Genomic DNA, 21785 nt, shown 5'->3' on the forward strand with positions numbered 1-21785 from the left:
CCAGTTTCTTGCCATTGCAGATGATCAGTAATTGAGTAATTTTCTGAATTCTCTTCACAATGGAACTAGTTAAGTTTCCCTTTGTTTGTATTTGCATTTGCTCAGCATCCCTGTGTGTAGGTTTGAAACCTTAAGGGATTTTATTTATGTTACAGCAGTGCTTCAAGGCTGCCCTCCACCGTGCTAGACGCTGTGTGTGTTTCGCATATTGTAAAGCGAAGGCCTGAAGATCTCATATCAATTAAGACAGGGAGAGGCCTGAATTGCACAAGCAGAATAACTGGGAAGGTTATCAGAACTGCACGCTGGAAAGCTCTATTTTTTATGGTGGTTTGTTTTTCTGGGGTTTTTTTTTGGTTTTTTTGTTTGTTTTTTTTTTTTTTAAAAAAAGGCCTCTGCATTTTATTGTTGTTGCCTTTTTTTTTAATGGTAGTTTAGTTTTTATGGTACTAGTCTAGGAACGGAGATATCTGAACTCAGATTCCTGCTCTGCCACAGACTGCCTCCACTGTGACCTCAGAAAAGTAAATTCTTTTTGTTCCTTCGCTCCTTACGCGTAAAAAAATGGAAGAGGTAATAGTTCCAAACCTCGCAGAGGCATCATCCATCAAGGCATTTAGTCTGGCTGCAAAGGGCTCATCTATGCATACTCCTCCCTCTCTCCTTTACTGTAGCACAGAACAGAAAGACATTAGTTTCTGGAAACATTTCCCTTGCCCTCCATCTAGATTTGGAAGCTAAGAGACAGCATCTCTTAATAAGTTTACATTTATCTCTTCATCCTTTGCGTCCTGATCATAACTGACTTGGTATCCAGATACAATTCTGGTGGCAATTAAAGCAAATTGCAGCACACGACTTCAAATTATTGTTGATAAAGATTTGGCATCTCACCTGCCACATGTAGGGCTAAATACCTACCCCCGAGTAAGCCGCAGCTATGTTAAAAGCAGCTTCAAATAACAAGATAGGAAATTCAGCAGGAACTATTATTAGCTGCTGTTTATACTGTCATTTTTCTTATCAGTAGGAGATTATTTATACAGAGCCCAACCCAAGTGCTTCTTGTTTATCTTATTACAGACACCATTAAAAAAGTTTCTATAAAAAGCAGCTCCTGTATTTAGGACCAGCACTAATAAGTGTTATGCTAGGTTTTTGCCTCTTATCAATCATTCCTTTATTTTCAAGTCACCACTAAATATTCTGTTACTATTTTCCAACCTGCCCTCCTCTCTCAGTACACGGGGCAGCCCTGTACAGTGTCTTCCAGGTTTAATTTTCCCTGTCAGATTCATTAGCTAAATGACTTTTAAAGTTTCTGGTAATTTTATAAAGACCTAGAGAGCCTAAAAATTTGTTCTACCGCAACAGCTGACTTTAACCTTCAGCTTTGTGTCCCCCTCACACATAACCTCCCTCTCCATCGCTTCCCATCCCCTCGCGCTGCAGCACAGGAAGAACAAAAGGAAAAGCCCTTTACTGTTGCAGAGCCTGTAAATGCAAGGCAAGGGCCGTAGCTGATGCAGGAATGTGTGTTCTCTAAGTGAGTTGCAATATTAAAACTAAGCTGAGAAAAAGGAGAAAGACATTTTTGAATGAAATCCCAAGCGGCTCGAAGAATTAGCGAAATAATGTCAAACGGAAGTTTGAAGGGGCAGACGTTGCAGCGGAGGTTCCTGCACCAGGGAGAGAACAGCACAGAATAAAGACTGGGGACAGATATGGTCGTAAGCACCAGGGAAACACTACACCCTCTGATGAGCAAATCCAAGACCCGCAACTTGAAGACATGCAAATACATTGCTTTAGATAAAGTTCATCACTTGTACGTCCAATTTGGGCAACTTTGAACCTGGCCGTAACGAAGAAAAGGAAGCAAAGCTTTAGGTTCCTAGCTAAAGGTGTAATATCACTGTTCGGATGCACCATTACTGCTTTCCTCTCTCCATGCCATTCTCCCCTCCCATTACACGCACAATTTTTTTGAGTAGTGAAGAACTTGGTAGAGATTGCAAGGAGTAAGTGGACAGCATGGGTAGCCAAGCCGAACTACTCTCCTTTCTGGACAGAGCCAGCCATAAATTTTTCATGTCTGTCTTGCCTCTCTTCCTGGGGCAGACGAGATGAACGTTAAAAGCTGAGGCCACGCTATTCTGCATTTATTTCAAGTGCTAAACAAATGACTTCAGCTGATGCAGGGTGGTAGCCAAGGCACGGGCAAGTCAAGCATGCCCAACATCTGCACTGCAGCCTCCAGAAACAGCTTGCTATGTTCCTATCACAACAAAGGGTGATGGAGGCTGCAGGCACACCAGCCTCTGGGGGTTGCTGATCTCTTCTTGCAGAATTGCCCCCTTTCACGCTCTTTCACAGCCTCTTTGTTGGCCAGAACAGGGTTCCATCTCGATGTGCAACATAATAAAGAGGACCCTGAGATACAGATCACTGGAGGCTGACCAGCATTCTGAAAAGACATCACTTCATGCCTACGGTCCTCCCCTACACCATCTGCTACTGACCACTCTGGATTTTATTTACCTATTTTTCCTCTTGTTTACCGAATTATTTACAGAACAGCTTTACCAGTAAGACTAAGTCTGTAAATACCAAGATGACACCATTTGGTTTCCAGGCCTTCCTTAGGAGACTGTTTCACAGCTGAATGGGAAGGGATGTTGGAGACATCTGAAGAATACACAAGTCAACTAGCACTCATCAGGCTGAAGACAACTCTGGAAGTGAGAGCGCTGGGACACAAGCTTTCTGCTCTGGATCTCTGTCCCGAGCTATTTTCAGTCACTCTTCACCATCCTGTGCTCTTGAAAAGAAGCTGATGTTTCTCCCCGGTAGTCCTGAGCACACTCTTTGATCTGGTCCTCAAACATCTCTTTGAGATTTACTATTCCTTTCAGATAAGCCATAACTATGTACTTAATAGTGGCACAGAAGTACCGCGCATCTGCATACACAAGGCTACGGGTTATATTTAAAATGAATCGGCTCCCGGAGACCTTCCCACCAGGCATATGGAGGATGACACAGCTCCACTGCGAAGGGGAGCAGGAGGAAACGGCTGGTGCGACACAGCGCAGCACAAGCCTTGCAGCTATCTCTGCTTGAGAAACGGCATCATGTGCAAAATATCACTTTCTTATTTGAAATGCCCATGGAAACACTACTGGGTCAGCTGCAAAACAACATAGCCATTTAACCTTTAGATGTACTTGGTTTCCCATTGATTTAGCTCGAAAATAAGATATTACCACAGTGTCATTAGTTCAGTCTTCATTCTGTCCCACTGACAGGCTAGAAAGAGACATCTTGGGTGTTGGACTAGATGATCTCCAGAGGTCCCTTCCAACCCTATGATTCTATGATCCTATGATCTGTGTGTCCAGCTCTGGAACTCTCAGCACAAGAGGGACATGGACCTGTTGGAGCGGGTCCAGAGGAGGGCCACGAAGATGATCCAAGGGCTGGAGCCCCTCTGCTGGGAGGACAGGCTGAGAAAGTTGGAGTTGTTCAGCCTGGAGAAGAGAAGGCTCCGGGGAGACCTTATAGCGGCCTTCCAGTACCTGAAGGGGCCTACAAGAAAGCCAGGGAGGGGCTGTTTGCAAGGGCATGTAGCGATAGGATGAGCGGCAATGGTTTTAAACTAGAGCAGGGCAGGTTTAGATTAGACATTAGGAAGAAGTTCTTCACAATGAGGGTGGTGAAACACTGGAACAGGTTGCCCAGAGAGGTGGTGGAGGCCCCATCCCTGGAGACATCCAAGGCCAGGTTGGATGAGGCTCTGAGCAACCTGATCTGGTTGAAGATGTCCCTGCGCACTGCAGGGGTTTGGACTGGATGACCTTTGAAGGTCCCTTCCAACCCAACACATTCTATGGTTCTATGATCTAGTAATATTTTCCCTGCTCACTGTATGTGTACATTCTAGATCCTCTCTCCACGTTACGCAGTAGGGTTGAGCAGGATGGGTGTGAGACTGGTCTTGAGTTTGCTGCAGTCTGCCTGCTGGGGTATCAAGACATGCACCGAGATGCCTGGCTAATTATAATTAGAGTGGTTCTTTTTACTGATACAGTCTCTGTCTTAGACTCGGTGTGGCGATTCTGATTCAATGGCCCTGCATGCAGTAGTCCCACTGACCAAAAAAAATTAATAAAATGATGGCTTGTTTTGGATAAGACTCTTTTTCTGTAACTTTTTCCTCTTTGCACTACTTCTCTTGAAGGGGAAGCTAGTTTGACTTGCTGGTAGACGTGAAGGATGTTATACAGAGGTTAATCCAGAGATGGGTTATTACAGGACTGTATTCAGGCAAGGACTGCACAAAAGTAGGTGCTGACCCACTAACTACCAAAACTTCAGAGTTCAGGTACAATTTAAGCAACCAGACTTAGCATTTAATTTTTGAAGTACTAGTGCTAGCATCTGATACGGCTAATAACATTCCTAGAGTTATACAAAGTGTTAATCTCATGAATTTACAGATGAAATTGAAACCAGGGAAAGACAAGTAATTTTGCTCAAGATCAGAGAGAAGAGCTGGAGACGTGGAAGGAATTCCTGGCGCCATGGCGCAAATACCCATTTCTGCCTGCCCACCTCAACTGCTAGCATGTCTGCAAACCCACATCTCCCAGACAGATGGGTTCTTCTGACATTTCAAATACTAGAAATATCATAAAAGAACAACTTCCCTCCTGCTGGTTTGGCATTCCTAGTCATCAAGGAACCTTAAAAATGATCTATTTCAAGATCTTTATTCAAGCTTGCATTTGAAAAGGAATAAATGTTATGGGTATAACATGGGATTGAGCTATCTGTATTTTATCATCAAGTCTTCATCCTAAATACGCTACCAGCTATGCTGTTCCGGACAACCAATGTGAGCCTGGAAAGGAGAACTAATAGCATCCCATCCCATGGAGTAGCAGTAAGACTTCATCACTCTTTGTGTAAAGCTCTGGAAACACACCCAAGGAAGAAGCGGTATTACTGCAGTCCGTTCACTTGTCCTGAACGTGAAAGAGAGAAGGTCCAGGGCAGAGGGCAAAAAGAGAGCTACTTCTCCTTCTAGGTAAAATCTGAGCCGATATGGTCATTCCCTCAACCTCCCATCTGATTTTCATTAATCGTGACTCAAAGGCAAGCGACTGAAAACCTTCAAACTATCATAATCTGACTCCTGGATGTAGTGATACCAGCTAGAGCTGTGTCTCCTGACTTTTCATATACATTTTATAATATAACTAAATACCTATTATCTCTCTCTCTCTCCATACATAGAGATGCAGATACGCATCTATTTGCCGCACTCAACAAACAGTTTAAGAATTAAGGAAAACTATTTTAATTTTAAGATAAGAACTTTGGGCTTATTATAATGCTGTAAAATAAAATCTGCTAGCGCAAGCCACAAAAAAAAAAAAAGAAAAAAAAAAAAAGAAAAAGTGATTCACTGGGGAAGTTCCATGATGTGCGGGACAATGGGTCTTAAATCAAAGGCATACATTATCATGACTAAGCTGACAGATCTGCACTGCAATGCAGAAAGCCAAGCAATATTCCAACATCTGCACCGTGCACAGATAGGCGGTTAGACACAGTTTCCCAAAATGAAGAAAGGACTCCCCGAGCTCTTACCTGTTACCTGTGCAACAACTGCTTGGGAGATTCTCCGATTGGCTAGGAAGGCTTTGATTTCCTCCTTTATCACGCTGCTGTCCCTCCTACCAAAACAAAAAAAAACCAAACACAAACAAAAGAACACACACAAAGACGGACAGACCAAAGTCTACTTTGAAGATACAAAATGGCTCTATTTCCTTTATTTAGGGGACGAGGAGTGGGAAAGGCAGGCGTTAAAATCGTCAAAGTGCCTCACCAGTGGACACTTCTTTTAACAAGTGTCACGTTTGATCAAAGTACCCTAGCAGCAGAATGGATGACTCATGTCCTGTATAATTCATATTAGGTGCAGCTCTGCCATATGGAATGTACAAAGTTTCATTACACAGGGATGAATAAATCTCTCATACCAGCATAAAAACCTCAGTCATAAAAATGAGGCACAAAAAATAAAAAATAAAGGATAGCAGGGTCTGCATGGTTAGCTACACAAATGAATATACATACACAAACCTTCTCCGACCTCTCAAGGAAAAGACCCAAAGGAGAGAAGATTTTGCAACCTGCATCCCCCCACCCCTACCTTTTAGTCCACAGCTTGCACTGAATGAACAAGTGCCCGTTATTTACAGCCTTTGTACGATTTTTTTCAAGGTGTGCAAAGATAGTTCAGAAGGGACTAAAACTGTGCTAAGAAGTAAATAATTTGGAGGTTACACAGGAACTGTGATACGCAGCAAATATACTTCTCCCTCCTCTTCCTCCCTCCCTTCCCAAGAAGAGCAGACAATTAACACCAGGATTTATTAGGCTTTATTATTTGGTAATTTCCCTTCCCCTTCTCCCCTCGTGCCCCAGCAACATTCAAGGCAGATTCAAGCTTGCAAATGTAAATGCAAAATAAATGCTGTGTTGTGGGCTCGTTATTTCTGTACCCACCACTCATCCTCCACATGCCTACAAATAACAGTAGTTTCAGTTTAAATAAGACTTATTGCACAGGAACCCAAAACTCAAAGGAATGACTAAACTTCAGCAATGGCAACTCCTGCGTACTGCTACGCTCACCACCTTCCTGCATTATTCCATTATCTTGCAGCCGACAGTAAGAGAGGCCGATTGGTTTTTCTTACCGCTCATCTCTAACCCTGTCCCCCAAAAGCCACACCTTTACCCCGACCTAAATCCCCAAACTCCTTCAAACATATTTTCATCCTGGAGCTGACGGACCCTCTAGTTCTCTCAGAGGTACTTCGTAAATGTTGCAATTTTGGGGAAAAACAGACATTCCAACATTATGACCACAACTGTTTTGAGACATTTGGCCTTTCCTTTTATTTCTTTTTGCTATCAAGCCCACTGACTCTGACCTTCATCCTCAGCGCTATAATCCCCTCCTTTAATCTTTGCTATACTGCTGAAAAGGAAGCAGCTAAAAGTAAAGGAAGGTCAGTCCAGAAAAAAAAAAACCAACCACCCAACGGCCTCTCACCGAAGACTTTTGCTTCTTCTTCATTGTTTGTATTTTCCTGTGCCAGTCTGCAGCCTGTGCAAATCCCAGAGAGACTCAGCCCCTGCCACAAACTACAAACAGAGAACATACGTGCTCTGCAGATCCCAGGGGAAAGCATTAACCACGCAGATTCCCTGCTCCCCCTGCACATGGAAGGAAATACAACTGGTATGCAGCGGAGGAGTCATCACGTGAAGTGACACGCGGAAGTCTTCTGAATGAGAGTAGGGTGGAAATTTAACGTACAGACATGAATTTCTATTTCCGGTACAGCACGGGAAAAAATATTTCAACAGTAAACCAGCCTGTGGGATACCCGCACAAGGCCAGGGGTTATCAGCACATGACTAAGAGGCAGGTGAGAGACGTGAGACAGTGACCGTTAGGGAACTAGTCGGGGAAGAGCTGTCTAACGCAGCTCCCACTTTCTTGGGAAGACCTAGCACTGCTAGAGCAGTGCTCCAGCGTGCAGATTTCTCCTGAGGGACTTCTCACACTGAATTTCCGAACTTTTTACAAGGACTTCTACTAACCTCATCAGTTCTTCCACTTTGTCATCAATGTCCAAGTCCTCTTCAGAAGCTTCAAAACTGTACGACCTTTGAGCCAAGCTGTTTGCAAGTGGGTAGCGGGTAGGTGACATTTTCCCATTGAACGCAGACAACCTCTCGTTACTCTCCCTCCCGTTCTGATTAGTAGTGCAAGGCTGTGGGGAGGTGTCGTAACTGTTGCTCGGTGATGGGGACATCCCAGAATGCTGGGTCTGTGTTGAAGCTGTGGCTGTAGAGGAAGATGCTGGGACATTGTTGGTACTGTTGCTGTAGGAACCACCTCCGTAGCTAGACCTTCTTCCAAATTTGTCACTATGCTCTTGATCAAGACGATCCAAGGTTTCCAGCGCGTGGAGGATTTCATGTCTGGTCATTCCTGTACGTCTCAGGCGCTGAAGCAGGTCTATCTGCTCTATGGTAAATCTTGGTTCGTCGGTGTAGTGAGACATGGTTTCCAGCAGACTAAAAACAAGGTAAAATGTAAAAGCAAATACTTCAGTTCCATAGTTCTCTGTGCTACATGGAAAGTAGCTTACATGCAGGAAAGATCAATTCTGGTCCAACTCTAAGTCACACACGACAGAGATGGCAGCCCAACGGTCCACCTCCAAACAAGCTCAGCAGGCAACCTCCCACGAATGCAAGTCTCACTACTTGCCAGAAGGGCTTATTTTCTTTGAAGTGCTCAAATAGCATTTCTCTCTTCTACTGGCATTCCCTACGCCTTCTACAATAAACCTGCACTTACCACCCTTTCGCTTTTCATAAACCGCTGCTCCAGAGAGACAGTGGTTGCTCAGTAATTAAGGCTGCAACTGGATTTCAGACAAAATTTTGCTACTGCTATATATCCACCAGCCAGAAATTCCATATTCCAAAACTGTTAGGTCAAGGCCAGAGGTTAAGTTTTTCTGGAGAAGTTTTAACCAGTTACGAAGTGAGATTTATGAATCACAACTCTTTCGAATCTTAAGTTTGAAGAGTTCAAGTTGCCTCAACTTTTTGTTGCTACCTTGAAAAAAAGAAGATAAAAAACACACGTAGCGGAAATTCTAGTGGCCTGTAGGACCAAAGTTGATTTGACTGAAGTCCCATTTCTGAAGCTCGATTTCTGAAGTTAGTAACTCTTGAACCTGGAATGTTGTCACAGATCGCCTGCCCTAACAAGGGAAGTGCAGCACATCCAATTACTACGGAGCTTTCATTTAAAGAAATAAGTCTACAGCCTCTTCCCCTCCAAAGGCAGGCTTCTCATGCAACTCAATCATCATGGCGGCTCATCAAAAGCATTTTTAACTCCTAAACTTCCCAGTGTACCAGAACAATGAACATCCTACGTTTTTGCTACAAAGCCCAGAAACAGAACTGAAAAAAAAACTTAAAATATCCCAATATGCTCCCTTAATGTCTTTCCTTCCTAAATCTCCTCAGTACAGATCCAAATGGCATACAAATGACAAGATCACCTCCTTCAAAACTCATGAACATGAGAAGAAGGGATGGCAGATGGAGGGCAGACAGAATTTGGCAAGGAGATCAAGGCATTTTCCATCCTTCTTGTGAATGTTCTTACGAGTCCAGGGTTTATTACAATTCCTGCAGGAGAGCAGGGTGAAGAGATCACTCAAACTACAGGAGACATGACAGAGCTAATGTTCAACCCCTACAAGTGAGAGCAGACAAATAGCAGCCTCAGGAAAGTCAAGTAAGAATTCCAAGGACCCTCTGAAAACCAAGAGAGGGATGACGGCTGTCACAATTCTGCTAGACCTTCCAGGGACAAGGCTGCCTATTCCTCTCCACAAATTTTGAAGATCACTCCTCATTTCCATGTCTGCACTGGCACAGAGAAGTCCCCGACAGAAGCCACAGAGTGACAGAACTTTTCCAATTGCTGTGTTTAGTCTTTTTTCAGATACATGAATCAGAGTAAACTAAACCAAGCCCATAGGTTTTGGTGTTGTAGCAACAGAATCTCTTCAGGGGAGTAACATCTTACAACACAGACCTGACCTGGGCCATGGGAACAGGTCTATCCTCGAGTCAGAAGGTACAGCCACGCCAATACTAGTAAACTGAATAGTGCCCAGGAAGAGGCACCGTAGCACCTACACACCGTTGTCTGCAGCATTATTAAATCACTGTAACTGTCTTTGGCGCAGTTTTGGCCAACCAGGGCACTTGAAGCGTGGCCAGCAGGTCAAGGGAGGCGATTCTGCCCCTCTACTCTGCTCTAGTGAGACCCCACCTGGAGTACTGCGCCCAGCTCTGGAGTCCTCAGCACAAGAAGGACATGGACCTGTTGGAACGGGTCCAGCAGAGGGCCACAAAGATGATCAGAGGGCTGGAGCCCCTCTGCTGGGAGGACAGGCTGAGAGAGTTGGGGTTGCTCAGCCTGGAGAAGAGAAGGCTCCAGGGAGACCTTATAGTGGCCTTCCAGTCCCTAAAGGGGGCCTACAGGAAGGATGGGGAGGGACTCTGGATCAGGGAGCGTAATGATAGGACATGGGGTAACGGCCTCAAACTGAAAGAGGGGAGATTTAGGTTGGATATGAGGAAGAAATTATTTACTGTGAGGGTGGTGAGGCACTGGAAGAGGTTGCCCAGGGAAGTTGTCAATGCCCCATCCCTGGAGGGGTTCAAGGCCAGGCTGGATGAGGCTTTGAGCAACCTGGTCTGGTGGGAGGTGTCCCTGCCCAGGGCAGGGGGTTGGAACTACATGATCTTTAAGGTCCCTTCCAACCTGAACCATTCTGTGATTCAGTGATTGTGACCAATTCACAGATTTTTTTCCTTTTTCAAGAATTTGCATGGAACTCAGTCTCAAGGCTAAGAGTGTCTGGGAGCATGGATGTGGCCAAGTGGTCCCGGGGCTGAAGAACAGCACCGAGAACTGGCTTGTTTAGTGGAGCTGTAGCTAGAGTGTAGCTGCACAGACATGGTGCTACAAAGCCAGGATGCATGAATCCACAAAAAACGGCATTTGTAGCCTTGAAAACACATAAATGAGAAGAAGATCCTATCTTTGGCCTCATCAAGCAAATATTGAGCCCTTTTCATTGTTTCAAGAGTGTGTGTGTGGGAAAAGCAGGAGGACAACGCAAGGGGATGACTCCCATCCAAGAAAATGACTATGTGAGGAGACAGACGGACTACGGCCATATAAGTGCTTCGGTCCGACAAGAATGTGCTGTCCTTTGGACAATTGATTACTGAAAACGTACAAGCCATTTTAAATTTTAAAAGACAAGCACCCAGATTATTCTACTAAAAGGAGGGCACAGCAGCCAACGCAGCAGTAGACTAGCAACTGACTGGAATTGTAACAACTAAAATTTGGAAGTCACATCTCAGACTGAGACGTTCAGAGCTTGACAAGGAGCATTTGGAAACAGACACCGTGTTCTAGGTTTGGCCTCCGCGTTGGGGGCGGCAGAGCCACTCAACCCTCTTCTCCAGGCCCTGTGAGAAGATAAAGCATCCCACTGACTTACTGACTCGCACCACAAACTCCCGTACTGCCTGAGCGCCCCACACATCAGCTCCGAGTAACGTGGTTTTCAAGTAGAAAAATCTCTTAAACGTTTGGCCTTGAGATGGTTTGCACTAGATAAGCCAGCTTGCCGTTTCTTAGCGATAAACTCATTTTTGTCATTTCTTACCTGTATTTCTAACATCACCATTTCCTGGGTCATTTACCTGTCAACACCAAGTTTCATGTGCTCAAGTACTTTGTCAAACTGGAGAATGTAATGAACCAGAACCTCCACCCAGAGTTACCTCTACTCAGTATTCCTACTTTATTGACTCTTTGATGTTTAATACCAAAACATACTTTAGATTACCTAGTTCAAAACTTTTGTCCTTCTAGCCTCGTGAACCAAAAAATTCACATCTGACAAAAGCATGACTTTCTAGATGGCTTCAAAAATACCAAGCAACACAGAACTTACTATTTCCTGCAGCAGTTTGTTGCCACGGCCAGTCATTCTCTTTAAAATTCGGGTGTGATCCCTAATTTGTCTAATATGTCAGGGCTCAGCTTCTAGATCTAGGTTCTCAGGCCAAATTAATATCCTTTAGTGAATTAGGCATAATCCTGTAGCGAATTCTAAGTATCCTTTAGTGAATTACTAGTGAATTACACATAATGAACTGCAGTGTTCTTAGATGCAAGAGAAACGGTTGACCTTCTGTCGTACGCGGCTGTATGTGGGAAAGTGATCTGACCTCCAATTTGTCCCACTTTGATGCAGCGGGGATCCGCTGTGCGTGTGTAGTAATTTCAATTGCACAGGGATGCAAGGGCTGCTGGACAAGGCCATCCTCTGCCGTAAGAATACAGATACTCAGGGACTTCCAACTCGTGTTCTACAGAGTCCTGTGAATCTGTGGACTGGTTCTAAAAGGCTTGCACGAAGTCATCTGAGAGCAGCAAACCTACTGTCAAATTAAATCCGTTATACTGTGTTTAACACAAGCACTGGAAAAATGTTGGCAATTTGAAAAAAAACCCACCAAAAACAAAAAAAAAAAAACACCCAGCTAGAATCAATGAGCTGTCTGTCCGTCCATGCAAAGTATTCTTCTAGCCCTCCAACCCTTTCAGACAACTTCCCTATAATTTTTCAACGCTTAAAAAGATAAGAGCACCAAAATCGGATACAGTATCTCACTGCTGCTCTCGCTAATGCCACAGAGAGATGTAAAAACTGCCTTGCTTGTACTTACATCCACAGCATATACTGCATCTGACATACTTCTTATTGGTCGTCTTCATTTTGAACGCCTATTCACATTTTCCTGTGCTTTTCTACACAACCATGAGATCTAGAAACAACGCTTCTGAGTGAGTTTTATGTACTAAAAACAACTGCAGGAACCGGGAATTTTCCATTAAAAACCCAAAACAAATATTGCAAAACGCGGTATTATTGAACACGTTCCAACATCGCCAACTATTTACTGCTTTTTAATGAATAACTACAGTAACATTATTTAGAACTGTTATTCTAGCAGGGCTTCAGTTACTTTCCCTTTTTAAAATATTTTAATAAACTTACCCTGTTTAAAGATCAATTTAAAAAGCAGTTAAGTCAATCAACCATTTTAGAATCATCATAATTTCATTCACCTCATTAATTAATGGATATTCTCCACTACTTCATCCCCCCCATATTGCTGTAAGAGCCTCTTATCCTCCTGAACTCCTCTGGCTAGCTGTAATTCAATTTGCTTCCCCCCTCTTTTGCCTCGTGAAATACAATCAACTGCAAAAGTAACAAGAAGTCCAATAAGACAGGACAAGCAGAATGACCGGGGGGGTGCAGGAGAAAAGAGAGAGAGCAAATACTTTGCCTGAGAACAAAAAGACCGGGGACCGACTGCTTTGCTGTGGTCAAACTTTGGCAAACTCTGCTGCCAGTGTAGCAAAATACCCTCAACAATAGCAGATCTTAGCTTATGATCGCATGCCTTATCTTCCGATCGGTTAGCTAAACTCTCACCAGGTACAAGGGGCTGTCACGTTTCCTTGGGGAGATATTTGGGGGAAGAAAAGCGCCAACCAAGGGGATTGCCACGCATTTTTCTCCCCCAGATTTTGAAAGCAAGACCTCCGCAAAGTACTAATTAAGCTCAAAACTAAAATTCGCCTTTTTTTTTTTTTTAACAACTGAATCCTGTCCTTAAAATAAATCAAGTTCTTTTTTTCAAATCCTGACAGAAAAACGGTAGCTTAAATATCAAACTTATTTATGTTTCTTACATTAGGTTGGCAGTCACACCCCAAGGAAGATGGCCCAATTCCACTTACTGCCTCTTGGTATCTATAAAGCATTAAAACTTCATGCTTATCTTTCGTGGCTCACCCAAAAGGAACCTGAGGTCCCTGAATATCAGATTGAAAGCAGAACTATAAGGAGCTAAATAAATAAAAAAAAAGACTATTTTCACTCCCAAATGCACAGATATAAAATATCCAGCAGGACTCAGCCCGCCAGATGCAGCATCACTCTTTCTCCCTTATAACGGCACTTTCTGGAGTGAAGGCTGTTGAGGAGCGTAATTTCTCTCAATACCGTTACCTTTCCTTACCATACCACCAAGACTCATTTAGTCTCTTTTTTTTGTATGAATTTCACCCTTTACATATGGGGCTCCCCCCCCACTTGGAAAATACTGATCTTGAGTGGGTGTACGTGGCCAAATAGCGAGGTGTCCTCTTCCCTTGTCTTCCTCCATCTCATGGAGAACACTAAGGAAAAACGCAGCAAGGTTTTCTCACCTACTGTCATAGCCCAAGCCCACACAGATACAAGAATCATTTACCCGGCACTAACTTTCTAGGTGATGGAACACAGCGGAATAATCCCATAAAAACAGCTATGAGCTAAGCCCATGTCCAATTGAACTTGCAGAAGTTCAAAGCAATTCAATTACCCATTTGGGAATAAGGCCAGACACCAGCCTTAACACCTCTAACACTTGAGAAAATGGCTCTGGACTCTTTAATGATCACAAGAAATCATTTTTTCCACTCTTCTACTCAGTGTGCATGAGTAGGAAGTACTCTAGCATCACTGAAGAGAACAGAACCTCTTCTGCAGAGGTCCTTCCCCAAATTTCCATTAAAATTCACGGCTTTATCTAATAAGCTCTACAAGGCTCAAGACTTCCAAAACTAGTTGCGTTTTTTTAATATAAGACCTATATTTGATATAATCTGCACTATATGGATGTGGGCTAGAGCCAAAGTGTTCAGAACAGGATCCGAAGTCTGGAAATTGGTTTAAGAATGATTCTGATAAAGTCACATCAACCGTGGCAAAGAGGATGGGGAGAGATGCCAACTTCTACCCGTCTTTGACACATGGCACATGCTGCTGGTCCCGGGTAGGACCCTGACGGCAATACACTGTCCTGTTAACAGTATCTCCAGAATTTGTAATCTTATCTTCTGTAGCACCATCATTTTTTTACAACATAACACGTGCTTTCTTGTGTCACTGAACACAATCTTGCCCTTTAATCGGAAGAGCAAAATCACAAGGTTAAGTTGTGGCTTTTCAGCTGAAGTAGGTTATCCCAAAGCATAGAGCAAAAAAATTACTTTCTACAACTAGTTAACTAAACAAGCGTTTTACACACTTTCTCACTGCTTGAACTCCTTAGCCTGCCAGATTTTTTTCCTGCCTGTATGTGCCTATAGCACTAGTGAGAACTGCTATCTGAACAACTGCGGAGATGGATGTCCTCCAGCTATTAAAAACATAAAAAGCAGAGAGGGCAGCCGTGCCCAGTCCCCAGACGGCGCACCGGGGTAAGGCTCCTTGTTTGGTGTCACTGGGCTGCTACGTTTCCCTTCTACACACGGTCTCTGAGCCAGACAGCAAGCAAAAATGGATATTAAGGATGGCATGGCTATTTCCAAGGGCAATATAATCTGCTTATCAACTGGCCTGATATTCAGCAACCTAATTCTCATGAACTACAGCTCCGGATGCTTTCTATCAGAACCAGTGACTACAAAGAAACTCCACTTCCAGCTGCCCAGTCTGTTAATTTTTAAACCATACTTTATATTAGGCAAGCTTGTTTCTCTCTGCATACGTTTTTATGAGATCCAAGGACCCAAGTAAAGCTTTGTTTACTCCTCCTTCCTTTTCTACACCTCACCCCGCTGTTACCCACCCCAAAGGATGCAGCTGGTTCTTACGAGAAGCTCGACAGGGACTTTTCATTCTGAGCTATAGCTGGTCCACAAACAGAGCGGTTGACGTATATCACAAAGTAAACGGTGCACGCCGTGCACACACCTTCAGAGCCAAAGACTGTGACCCATCAACTGCAGCTCTAAGGCACTGTTGAAACAAAATTGGGACATTTAGGGCATAACGCTATCTAGTCTTCTGAAATTCAAGCTTTGGCCTTTTCTGTTCGTATTGAAAAAGTGCATCTCCTTTTATTCACAGCCAATTTAAATATTTCAGAAACGCCCAAAGCTTTGCACCATATTAAGCAAAGCTGCCTTCAAAACAGTAGTTGATGCTATGAATTCTGGGGCGCAACAGAGGATTAAGGATCTGACTCATCTGAGCCGACACTTATGCTCATCAGTTGCAACTCCAGTATTTTCCGTGGAGTTGTACCAGTTTTCAAGAGAGAGAAGAAAAAAAAAAAATCAGGCCTCGAGTGCTCATCATGTCAACGAACACAGAGCCATCCTTACCCATACGTTAGCATAATTATCTCCTGCAGTTGCATCTCTTAGTTCTGATTTTCAAAGAGGACTCTACTCCCATTCATCCTGATTCACAAACAAAATGTAATGCTTGTAATGACTGCTCTCATCCCAGGGAAACGAAAGCCTCGCGCTGCAGCAAGGAGTGAAATCAGACTACAAGCTGATCTATCGAGGTTAAACGTCACCGGTTCTGTTTATGAATGCAAAACACTGTCTTATGAATGCAGAACGCTGCCATACGCTTTCGATCAAAATGGTGACAGTTAATAAGAGCAGCCTGAAACTTCTGAAAATAAATCCAACGTAATCAAATACTCACCGCTACACAAATTATAGAAGGCAAGCTGAGAGCAGAATATCAACATATCATTTCTTTGGAAGGCTTCAAGTTTCTCAGCTGGTTAAAGAGCCCCAAACCCAGATTCACTTGTTGTACACAAGCTGTTTTTCCACTCAGTCTCTGAAATTCTTCACTGCTGATAAAAGATCTTTACTGGGTACCAGCACACTGGGAATAAGCAAACCCTAGCGGTTTTGCCACTGATTCCACTTGGGTGAGTAACTTACTCCGCTTTACAGTATCCACTTTACATCTTTGGGAAAGAGAGAGAACTTGAGATCGATCTTACAAGGCAAAAATATAATATAAATGCCAATTATTGTCATAATCCAAGTCTTACAAAAGGGACTGACCTCTGACTAAGCACAGGGCTGGGAGCCAGGTACTTCTGAATTCTACTCAAGGCACAGACTGATTCACACTGACACCTTATCTGTCTAACCCTAATCTTCCCTACTTCTAAAATCTGGGTTTCCTACTATTGTTGCAGTTCTGCGGCAACGAGGCAGGAATTCAAACTCTGAGGCTGGATTCAAGGGCAGAATGAAGGATCAGAAGGACTAACGAACAGAGAGAAAAGCTGTAATGGCAGCTGAGTGCTGAACCAGGGCCCAAAGCCCAAACCTGTGCCAAGAGCAAAGGAGAAGCTCTTGGATTCGGGAGACGAAGGCTAAACTTTGGATATATAAGCCCTGTAACAGAATGAGGGCAGGACTCGTGCGCTTGAGTTACACAGCCAAGCAAATCTCACCCACACACCGAAATACTGTCTTTAACCCGCGTGAAGAAACAGAGTCACTGTGGCAATAAAACCGAGACGTGGCCCTAACCTAGACACCAGACTGGCAAGTCACGTATTTTCAGCTGTCAGGGTTACAAGAGGTAGATACACTGCTGTCCGCTGCCTCCTCCAGTTCACTTCAGAATCTGACCAATCCTTTATTAAAATGCAGACAGAATCTCAGAATTTTTCTCTATTAATTCTAGTACTGTGTCCAGCTCCGGAACCCTCGGCACAGGAAGGACACGGAGCTGTTGGAGCGGGGCCAGAGGAGGCCCCGGAGATGCTGGGAGGGCTGGAGCCCCTCTGCTGGGAGGACAGGCTGAGAGAGCTGGGGGGGTTCAGCCTGGAGAAGAGAAGGCTCCACGGAGACCTTCCAGCCCCTGCCAGTCCCTCAAGGGGCTCCAGGAAAGCTGGGGAGGGACTCTGGAGCAGGGAGGGGAGCCATGGGACGAGGGGGAACGGTTTTACACTGGAAGAGGGGAGATTTAGGTTAAAAATACAGAAGAAATTCTACCTTATGAAGCTGGTGAGCCCCTGGCCCAGGTTGCCCAGAGAAGCTGTGGCTGCCCCATCCCTGGAGGGGTTCTAGGCCAGGTTGGCCGGGGCTTGGAGCAACCTGGGCTGGTGGGAGGTGTCCCTGCCCAGGGCAGAGGGTGGCACTGGATGATCCTTAAGGTCCCTTCTGACCCAAACCATTCTGTGATTCTATGAATTCTGCTAGCGGGAATATCTAGACACTTGAAACACATCTGTCTATAGAATAACCCTCTGAGGAGGGAAGTAAAACTACGCTAATTTTTGAGACCCGGAGCTCACAGAAGAGGACTGGCCTTCAGACAAGACAAAATGACTTGTTCAAAGTCACACAGGCATTCTGCCAGAAGGCAGACCAAGTGCCTGGTCAAATTTTGAGCATTTTCTCACCACACATACAGCCATCCCACAGGGTCCATCTATAGCATCAGATATGACAAGGTGTAGGACAAGTTTCAAGGAATGGCATCACCAGGATTTCCACCACCTCTCTTCCACATGTAAAGAAAAGGAGACGTTCTGAAGTAGTTCAGGCACCTTCGTTCTCCCTCAGGATCTATCGCCAGCAGTAATAATCAACACACTTTCTTAAAAGAGGAATTTGTTAGTTCAGAAAACTAAAATTAAAACCCAGCAAGTAACTGAAACTTTCCTACTGCTAACTTTGTGCTTAACTATAAAGCAATTTTTTTTTCCACTAGAAAACAGTTTGCAAGTGTAGTTTTACCAGCACACGGTTTTAGTGAAGACAGAGATTATACTTGGAGAACAACTCAGGAACAGATAACAGCAGCTCCTTGAAGAATATAAATGATACTGGCAAAACCATGGGCTTTTGGCCACAGTTGGTTCCACATTAGATTTTTATTTTATTTAAAAGCATTTTGAAGAGAAACACACGTCCCAATTAATGCTCTTAAAGCAACACACATCTCTCTGTGTAGCCCAGACCTGAACTAGGGAAATTTCCTCTTGCGTGACACAGAGAAGACCCAGGCTGTATTCTTAGGGCAAGTCCGTATCTTTCTGTGTCCCCCTCAGAGCGTGAGGAGAACACCTAGAGACGCAAGTCCTGACGCTGCAGACGCGTGAGAGAGGGTGAACCAACCTACGACCTGCCCTTCTGCACAGCTCCAGGACTTGGTGGAAATCTCCGCTGACCAGTTCAGTTCACTAACCCAGCGGGAAAATCAATCAATCAGCCCACCCATAGCTAGTTTGTGCTGGGTTAGCGAGCCGAATTAGCTTCGAGAAGGCTCTGATGACTGCTATTACCAACCCAACAGACAGGGACAAACCAATTTGTCCAAAAGCAGAAGCAGACATAAGATGCACACATGCAACGAATCACAGAATCACAGATTTCTTTTCAGTCGCTTTCAGAGTGGTTTAGCTGCCTGTGAAATCATGAATTAACTCATCTGGTTTATCCTAAAGCAAAGCTCCGGGCTCAGACAAGACGTTGTTTCAGTTAAGGAAGCTTAAAATGCCAACTGAACATTCCTACAGCCACCAACTATTTACACGATACCTTGTCACTGAAGACAAAAAGAGCAAATTAGCTGAGTCCTCTTTCACCCAAGTTTAATTAACGTGTTTTGTGTCACATTTCAAGGAAGCTGGACAGTTAACACAGCTGAGCCGCGTGGTGACTCTCTAAACCACTGTAACTCCACTGTCTGTTCTTCAATGTGTGCTGACTCTGGTATCGCTCATCTACTACTTCCTTTCTTTCTGTTGTTTCTCCTAAATGATGACAAGGCTTCAATCTAGTCTTTTTTCATCTGCATTACTCACAGATTTTCTTTCCACTCAGCAGGCTTTTACTCACTCCCAAGACAGCTCTGTCATTGCTGGCCGTTAGACTCATAAGCACCGGCCTGACAATTCAGGTAAACTTGAAGTGACGATGTTGAAACTGTCTAATTCTATCAGATCACACCTTGAGATACAGTTTGAAACGTGCAACACAAATACTGATGATCATATCTCACCATTAACACATATTAATTAATCAATACTGCCGTGAGCCTGTGGAATACAAGTAATTATTCCCATTATATTTATGGAGAACCCAGTAGAGATGTACTTGCACTGGTTACAGAAGGACTTTGTTTCAGATAAGTGACTAATTCTTGTGAGACCAAAATCGAGAGTCTTGTGTTCACACCATGCCTCAAATTCCTCTCCAGTATTGACTCTCATCCAAGCGTGGACAAAAATTAGGAAGGTGGAATGGTAACTGCAGCCAGCTGCCTGCTGTGCTCTTCTGACAGCGGCTGCTGCCGCGTGGTGGGGGTAACCAAACTACTCCCTAACCATGGTTGGTTTTAGACTGTTCAATTCTAATCTTTCTTACTCAGCATTTAAGTTTAAACTTTTTTTTTTTTTTTAAGACTCTCTTTTTTTCTTTCCCCTTCTGAAACCACGATGCTTACTTATCCTTTTAAGAAGGTATCTATGGTTTAATCTGGAAAATTTATACCTAAATGGGTCATCCTGGACCGTTTCCTCTAATTTAATACTCTCTAATCCCCTCCAAATAGGTTCACCCCAGCTTTCACTCAGTCAAAAATTATTCACCTATACTTATATTGCATTCTCGATGACCGTATTAACTGCACATATAGTGGAATAAATCGAGCAAGCTGCTACTACTCTGATGGAGGGTGGCAGCTGATTAACAGGGCAAATCAATGTGCCACAACGATTCCAGAAAGCGACAGAACACCCCGATACCCAACCAAAACTGTACAGGGGCAGAACATGACTGAAATCTAACTAAAGCACAGGAAATTAAAACTATATAATTCACAGTTTGGAAATTTATGTTAAAAGTCTGATTAAAAGTTACAGCTGCCAGACTGTCCTTGTGCTCACACAAAGCACAAGGAGCTCTGAGATCCCTCTGCGAACTCTGAATTACCAGTATAACAAAGATGCACAGGGCAGCGTGGCCTTACCTCCAGACTCCTTTCCTGCTGTGAACTATATCTTTACAATTTCAAGTGGTGATTTTAATACTGAAATCCAACATATTTCCAGCCAAAAGAAAGAAGAGGAGGTGGCTCAGAGGACTGGCTACAAATTAAACGACTAGTTCTGAACAGCAGACTAAACCACCAGCAGCAGAAAGGAATGAATTAATGATCGTATCAAGAATTCATTTTGAAATACATTGGTAGTTTAGTTCCCAACACAAAACCCCTGGTAGTCGTTATTGTTTGCTGTGACCCCCTCTGTGACTGCGCTGCCAGTCGCACTATGACTGTCCATGTGCTAGATGAATCAGTTTCTTCCTTGAAATAATCTATCCGGGAAAAATGGGACTGCATTCACAGCAGCCCAGCTTCTTGCTACCTATTCTGCAGGCAGGATTTCTCTTTCCAACTCAGTCTGACAGGAGGTACAATCAGAAGTCAAGAGGTCAAAGTATCTCAAGAATCTGATTGCCAGTGGACAAGCATTTGGTCCTGCCTGTAAAAAGAGGTATGGGGAACAGCGATATGGGACCGGCCAGGGAGAGAGACGGATGGCAGCACAGTACAGGTCGAGCCTCCCCTTTCAGCCTGACAAGCTTCAAACTTTGAATTCATTTGCTTATTTATTGAAGAAACAGCATGGATACCAATTACGTTGAAGATTCATGACAGAAGTCATTTCGAAGAAGCAACTCACAGGCTCAAATTCAAGAATGAGATTTAGGCAACTTCAATTCGTACTGGGATTCAAGATACAGCGGCGGTTGCTTGGACCAACACATCCAATTCCAACGCTAGGTTAGGCGCCCTAGGTTTTCTGCCTTTGCTATGTAATACTACATTAACGGTCTGCTCATCCCCTTCCACCGAGCCCGTAGTGGTGCTAAACTCTTGCACAGCGCTGGTATCCCCCTACTGTGTTCAGTAGATGGACGGAGATCTCTCTCTTAACAATACCCTTTCTCCGATCAAGGCTGAGTTTCTAAGAACTGCGTGATTTTCCTTTTGTTTCAGTGACAGGAAAGTAGAAGTAGAAAGAACTTATCAGCCAGACCAACTGAGGAATTAAATGCAACTGTTCCCTGGTTTAAATATCTAGCAGATACCAAACCAGTAGAACTCCCCAGTTTAGGCAAGTGCTGAGAATCATTGTAACCATTTCTCTGCTATTTTTAGACAACTTAACAGAAAAAAAAC

The 21785-nt window shown here is 43.9% G+C and overlaps 1 protein-coding gene across 16 annotated transcripts in view; it reads right to left on the reverse strand.

Moving 5' to 3' along the window:
• HMBOX1 (homeobox containing 1) overlaps nt 1-21785 on the reverse strand; it is a 117031-nt gene that overhangs the window by 46271 nt on the left and 48975 nt on the right. For 15 of the 16 annotated variants that reach the window (XM_063330712.1, XM_063330721.1, XM_063330716.1 and 12 more), the window contains exons 3-4: nt 7687-8166; nt 5656-5741 (exon numbers count right to left, since the gene is read on the reverse strand). In XM_063330712.1, coding sequence (XP_063186782.1) covers nt 5656-5741; nt 7687-8153 — 553 coding nt within the window. In that variant the 5' untranslated portion in view covers nt 8154-8166. Of the gene's footprint in view, nt 1-5655; nt 5742-7686; nt 8167-12435; nt 12537-21785 lie in introns of those variants that run through there. The other variant, XM_063330708.1, reaches the window with a different exon arrangement.

The sequence above is a fragment of the Chroicocephalus ridibundus genome, chromosome 3 (genome assembly GCF_963924245.1).
Source record: "Chroicocephalus ridibundus chromosome 3, bChrRid1.1, whole genome shotgun sequence".
In the NCBI taxonomy this organism is placed as follows: Eukaryota; Metazoa; Chordata; class Aves; order Charadriiformes; family Laridae; genus Chroicocephalus; species Chroicocephalus ridibundus.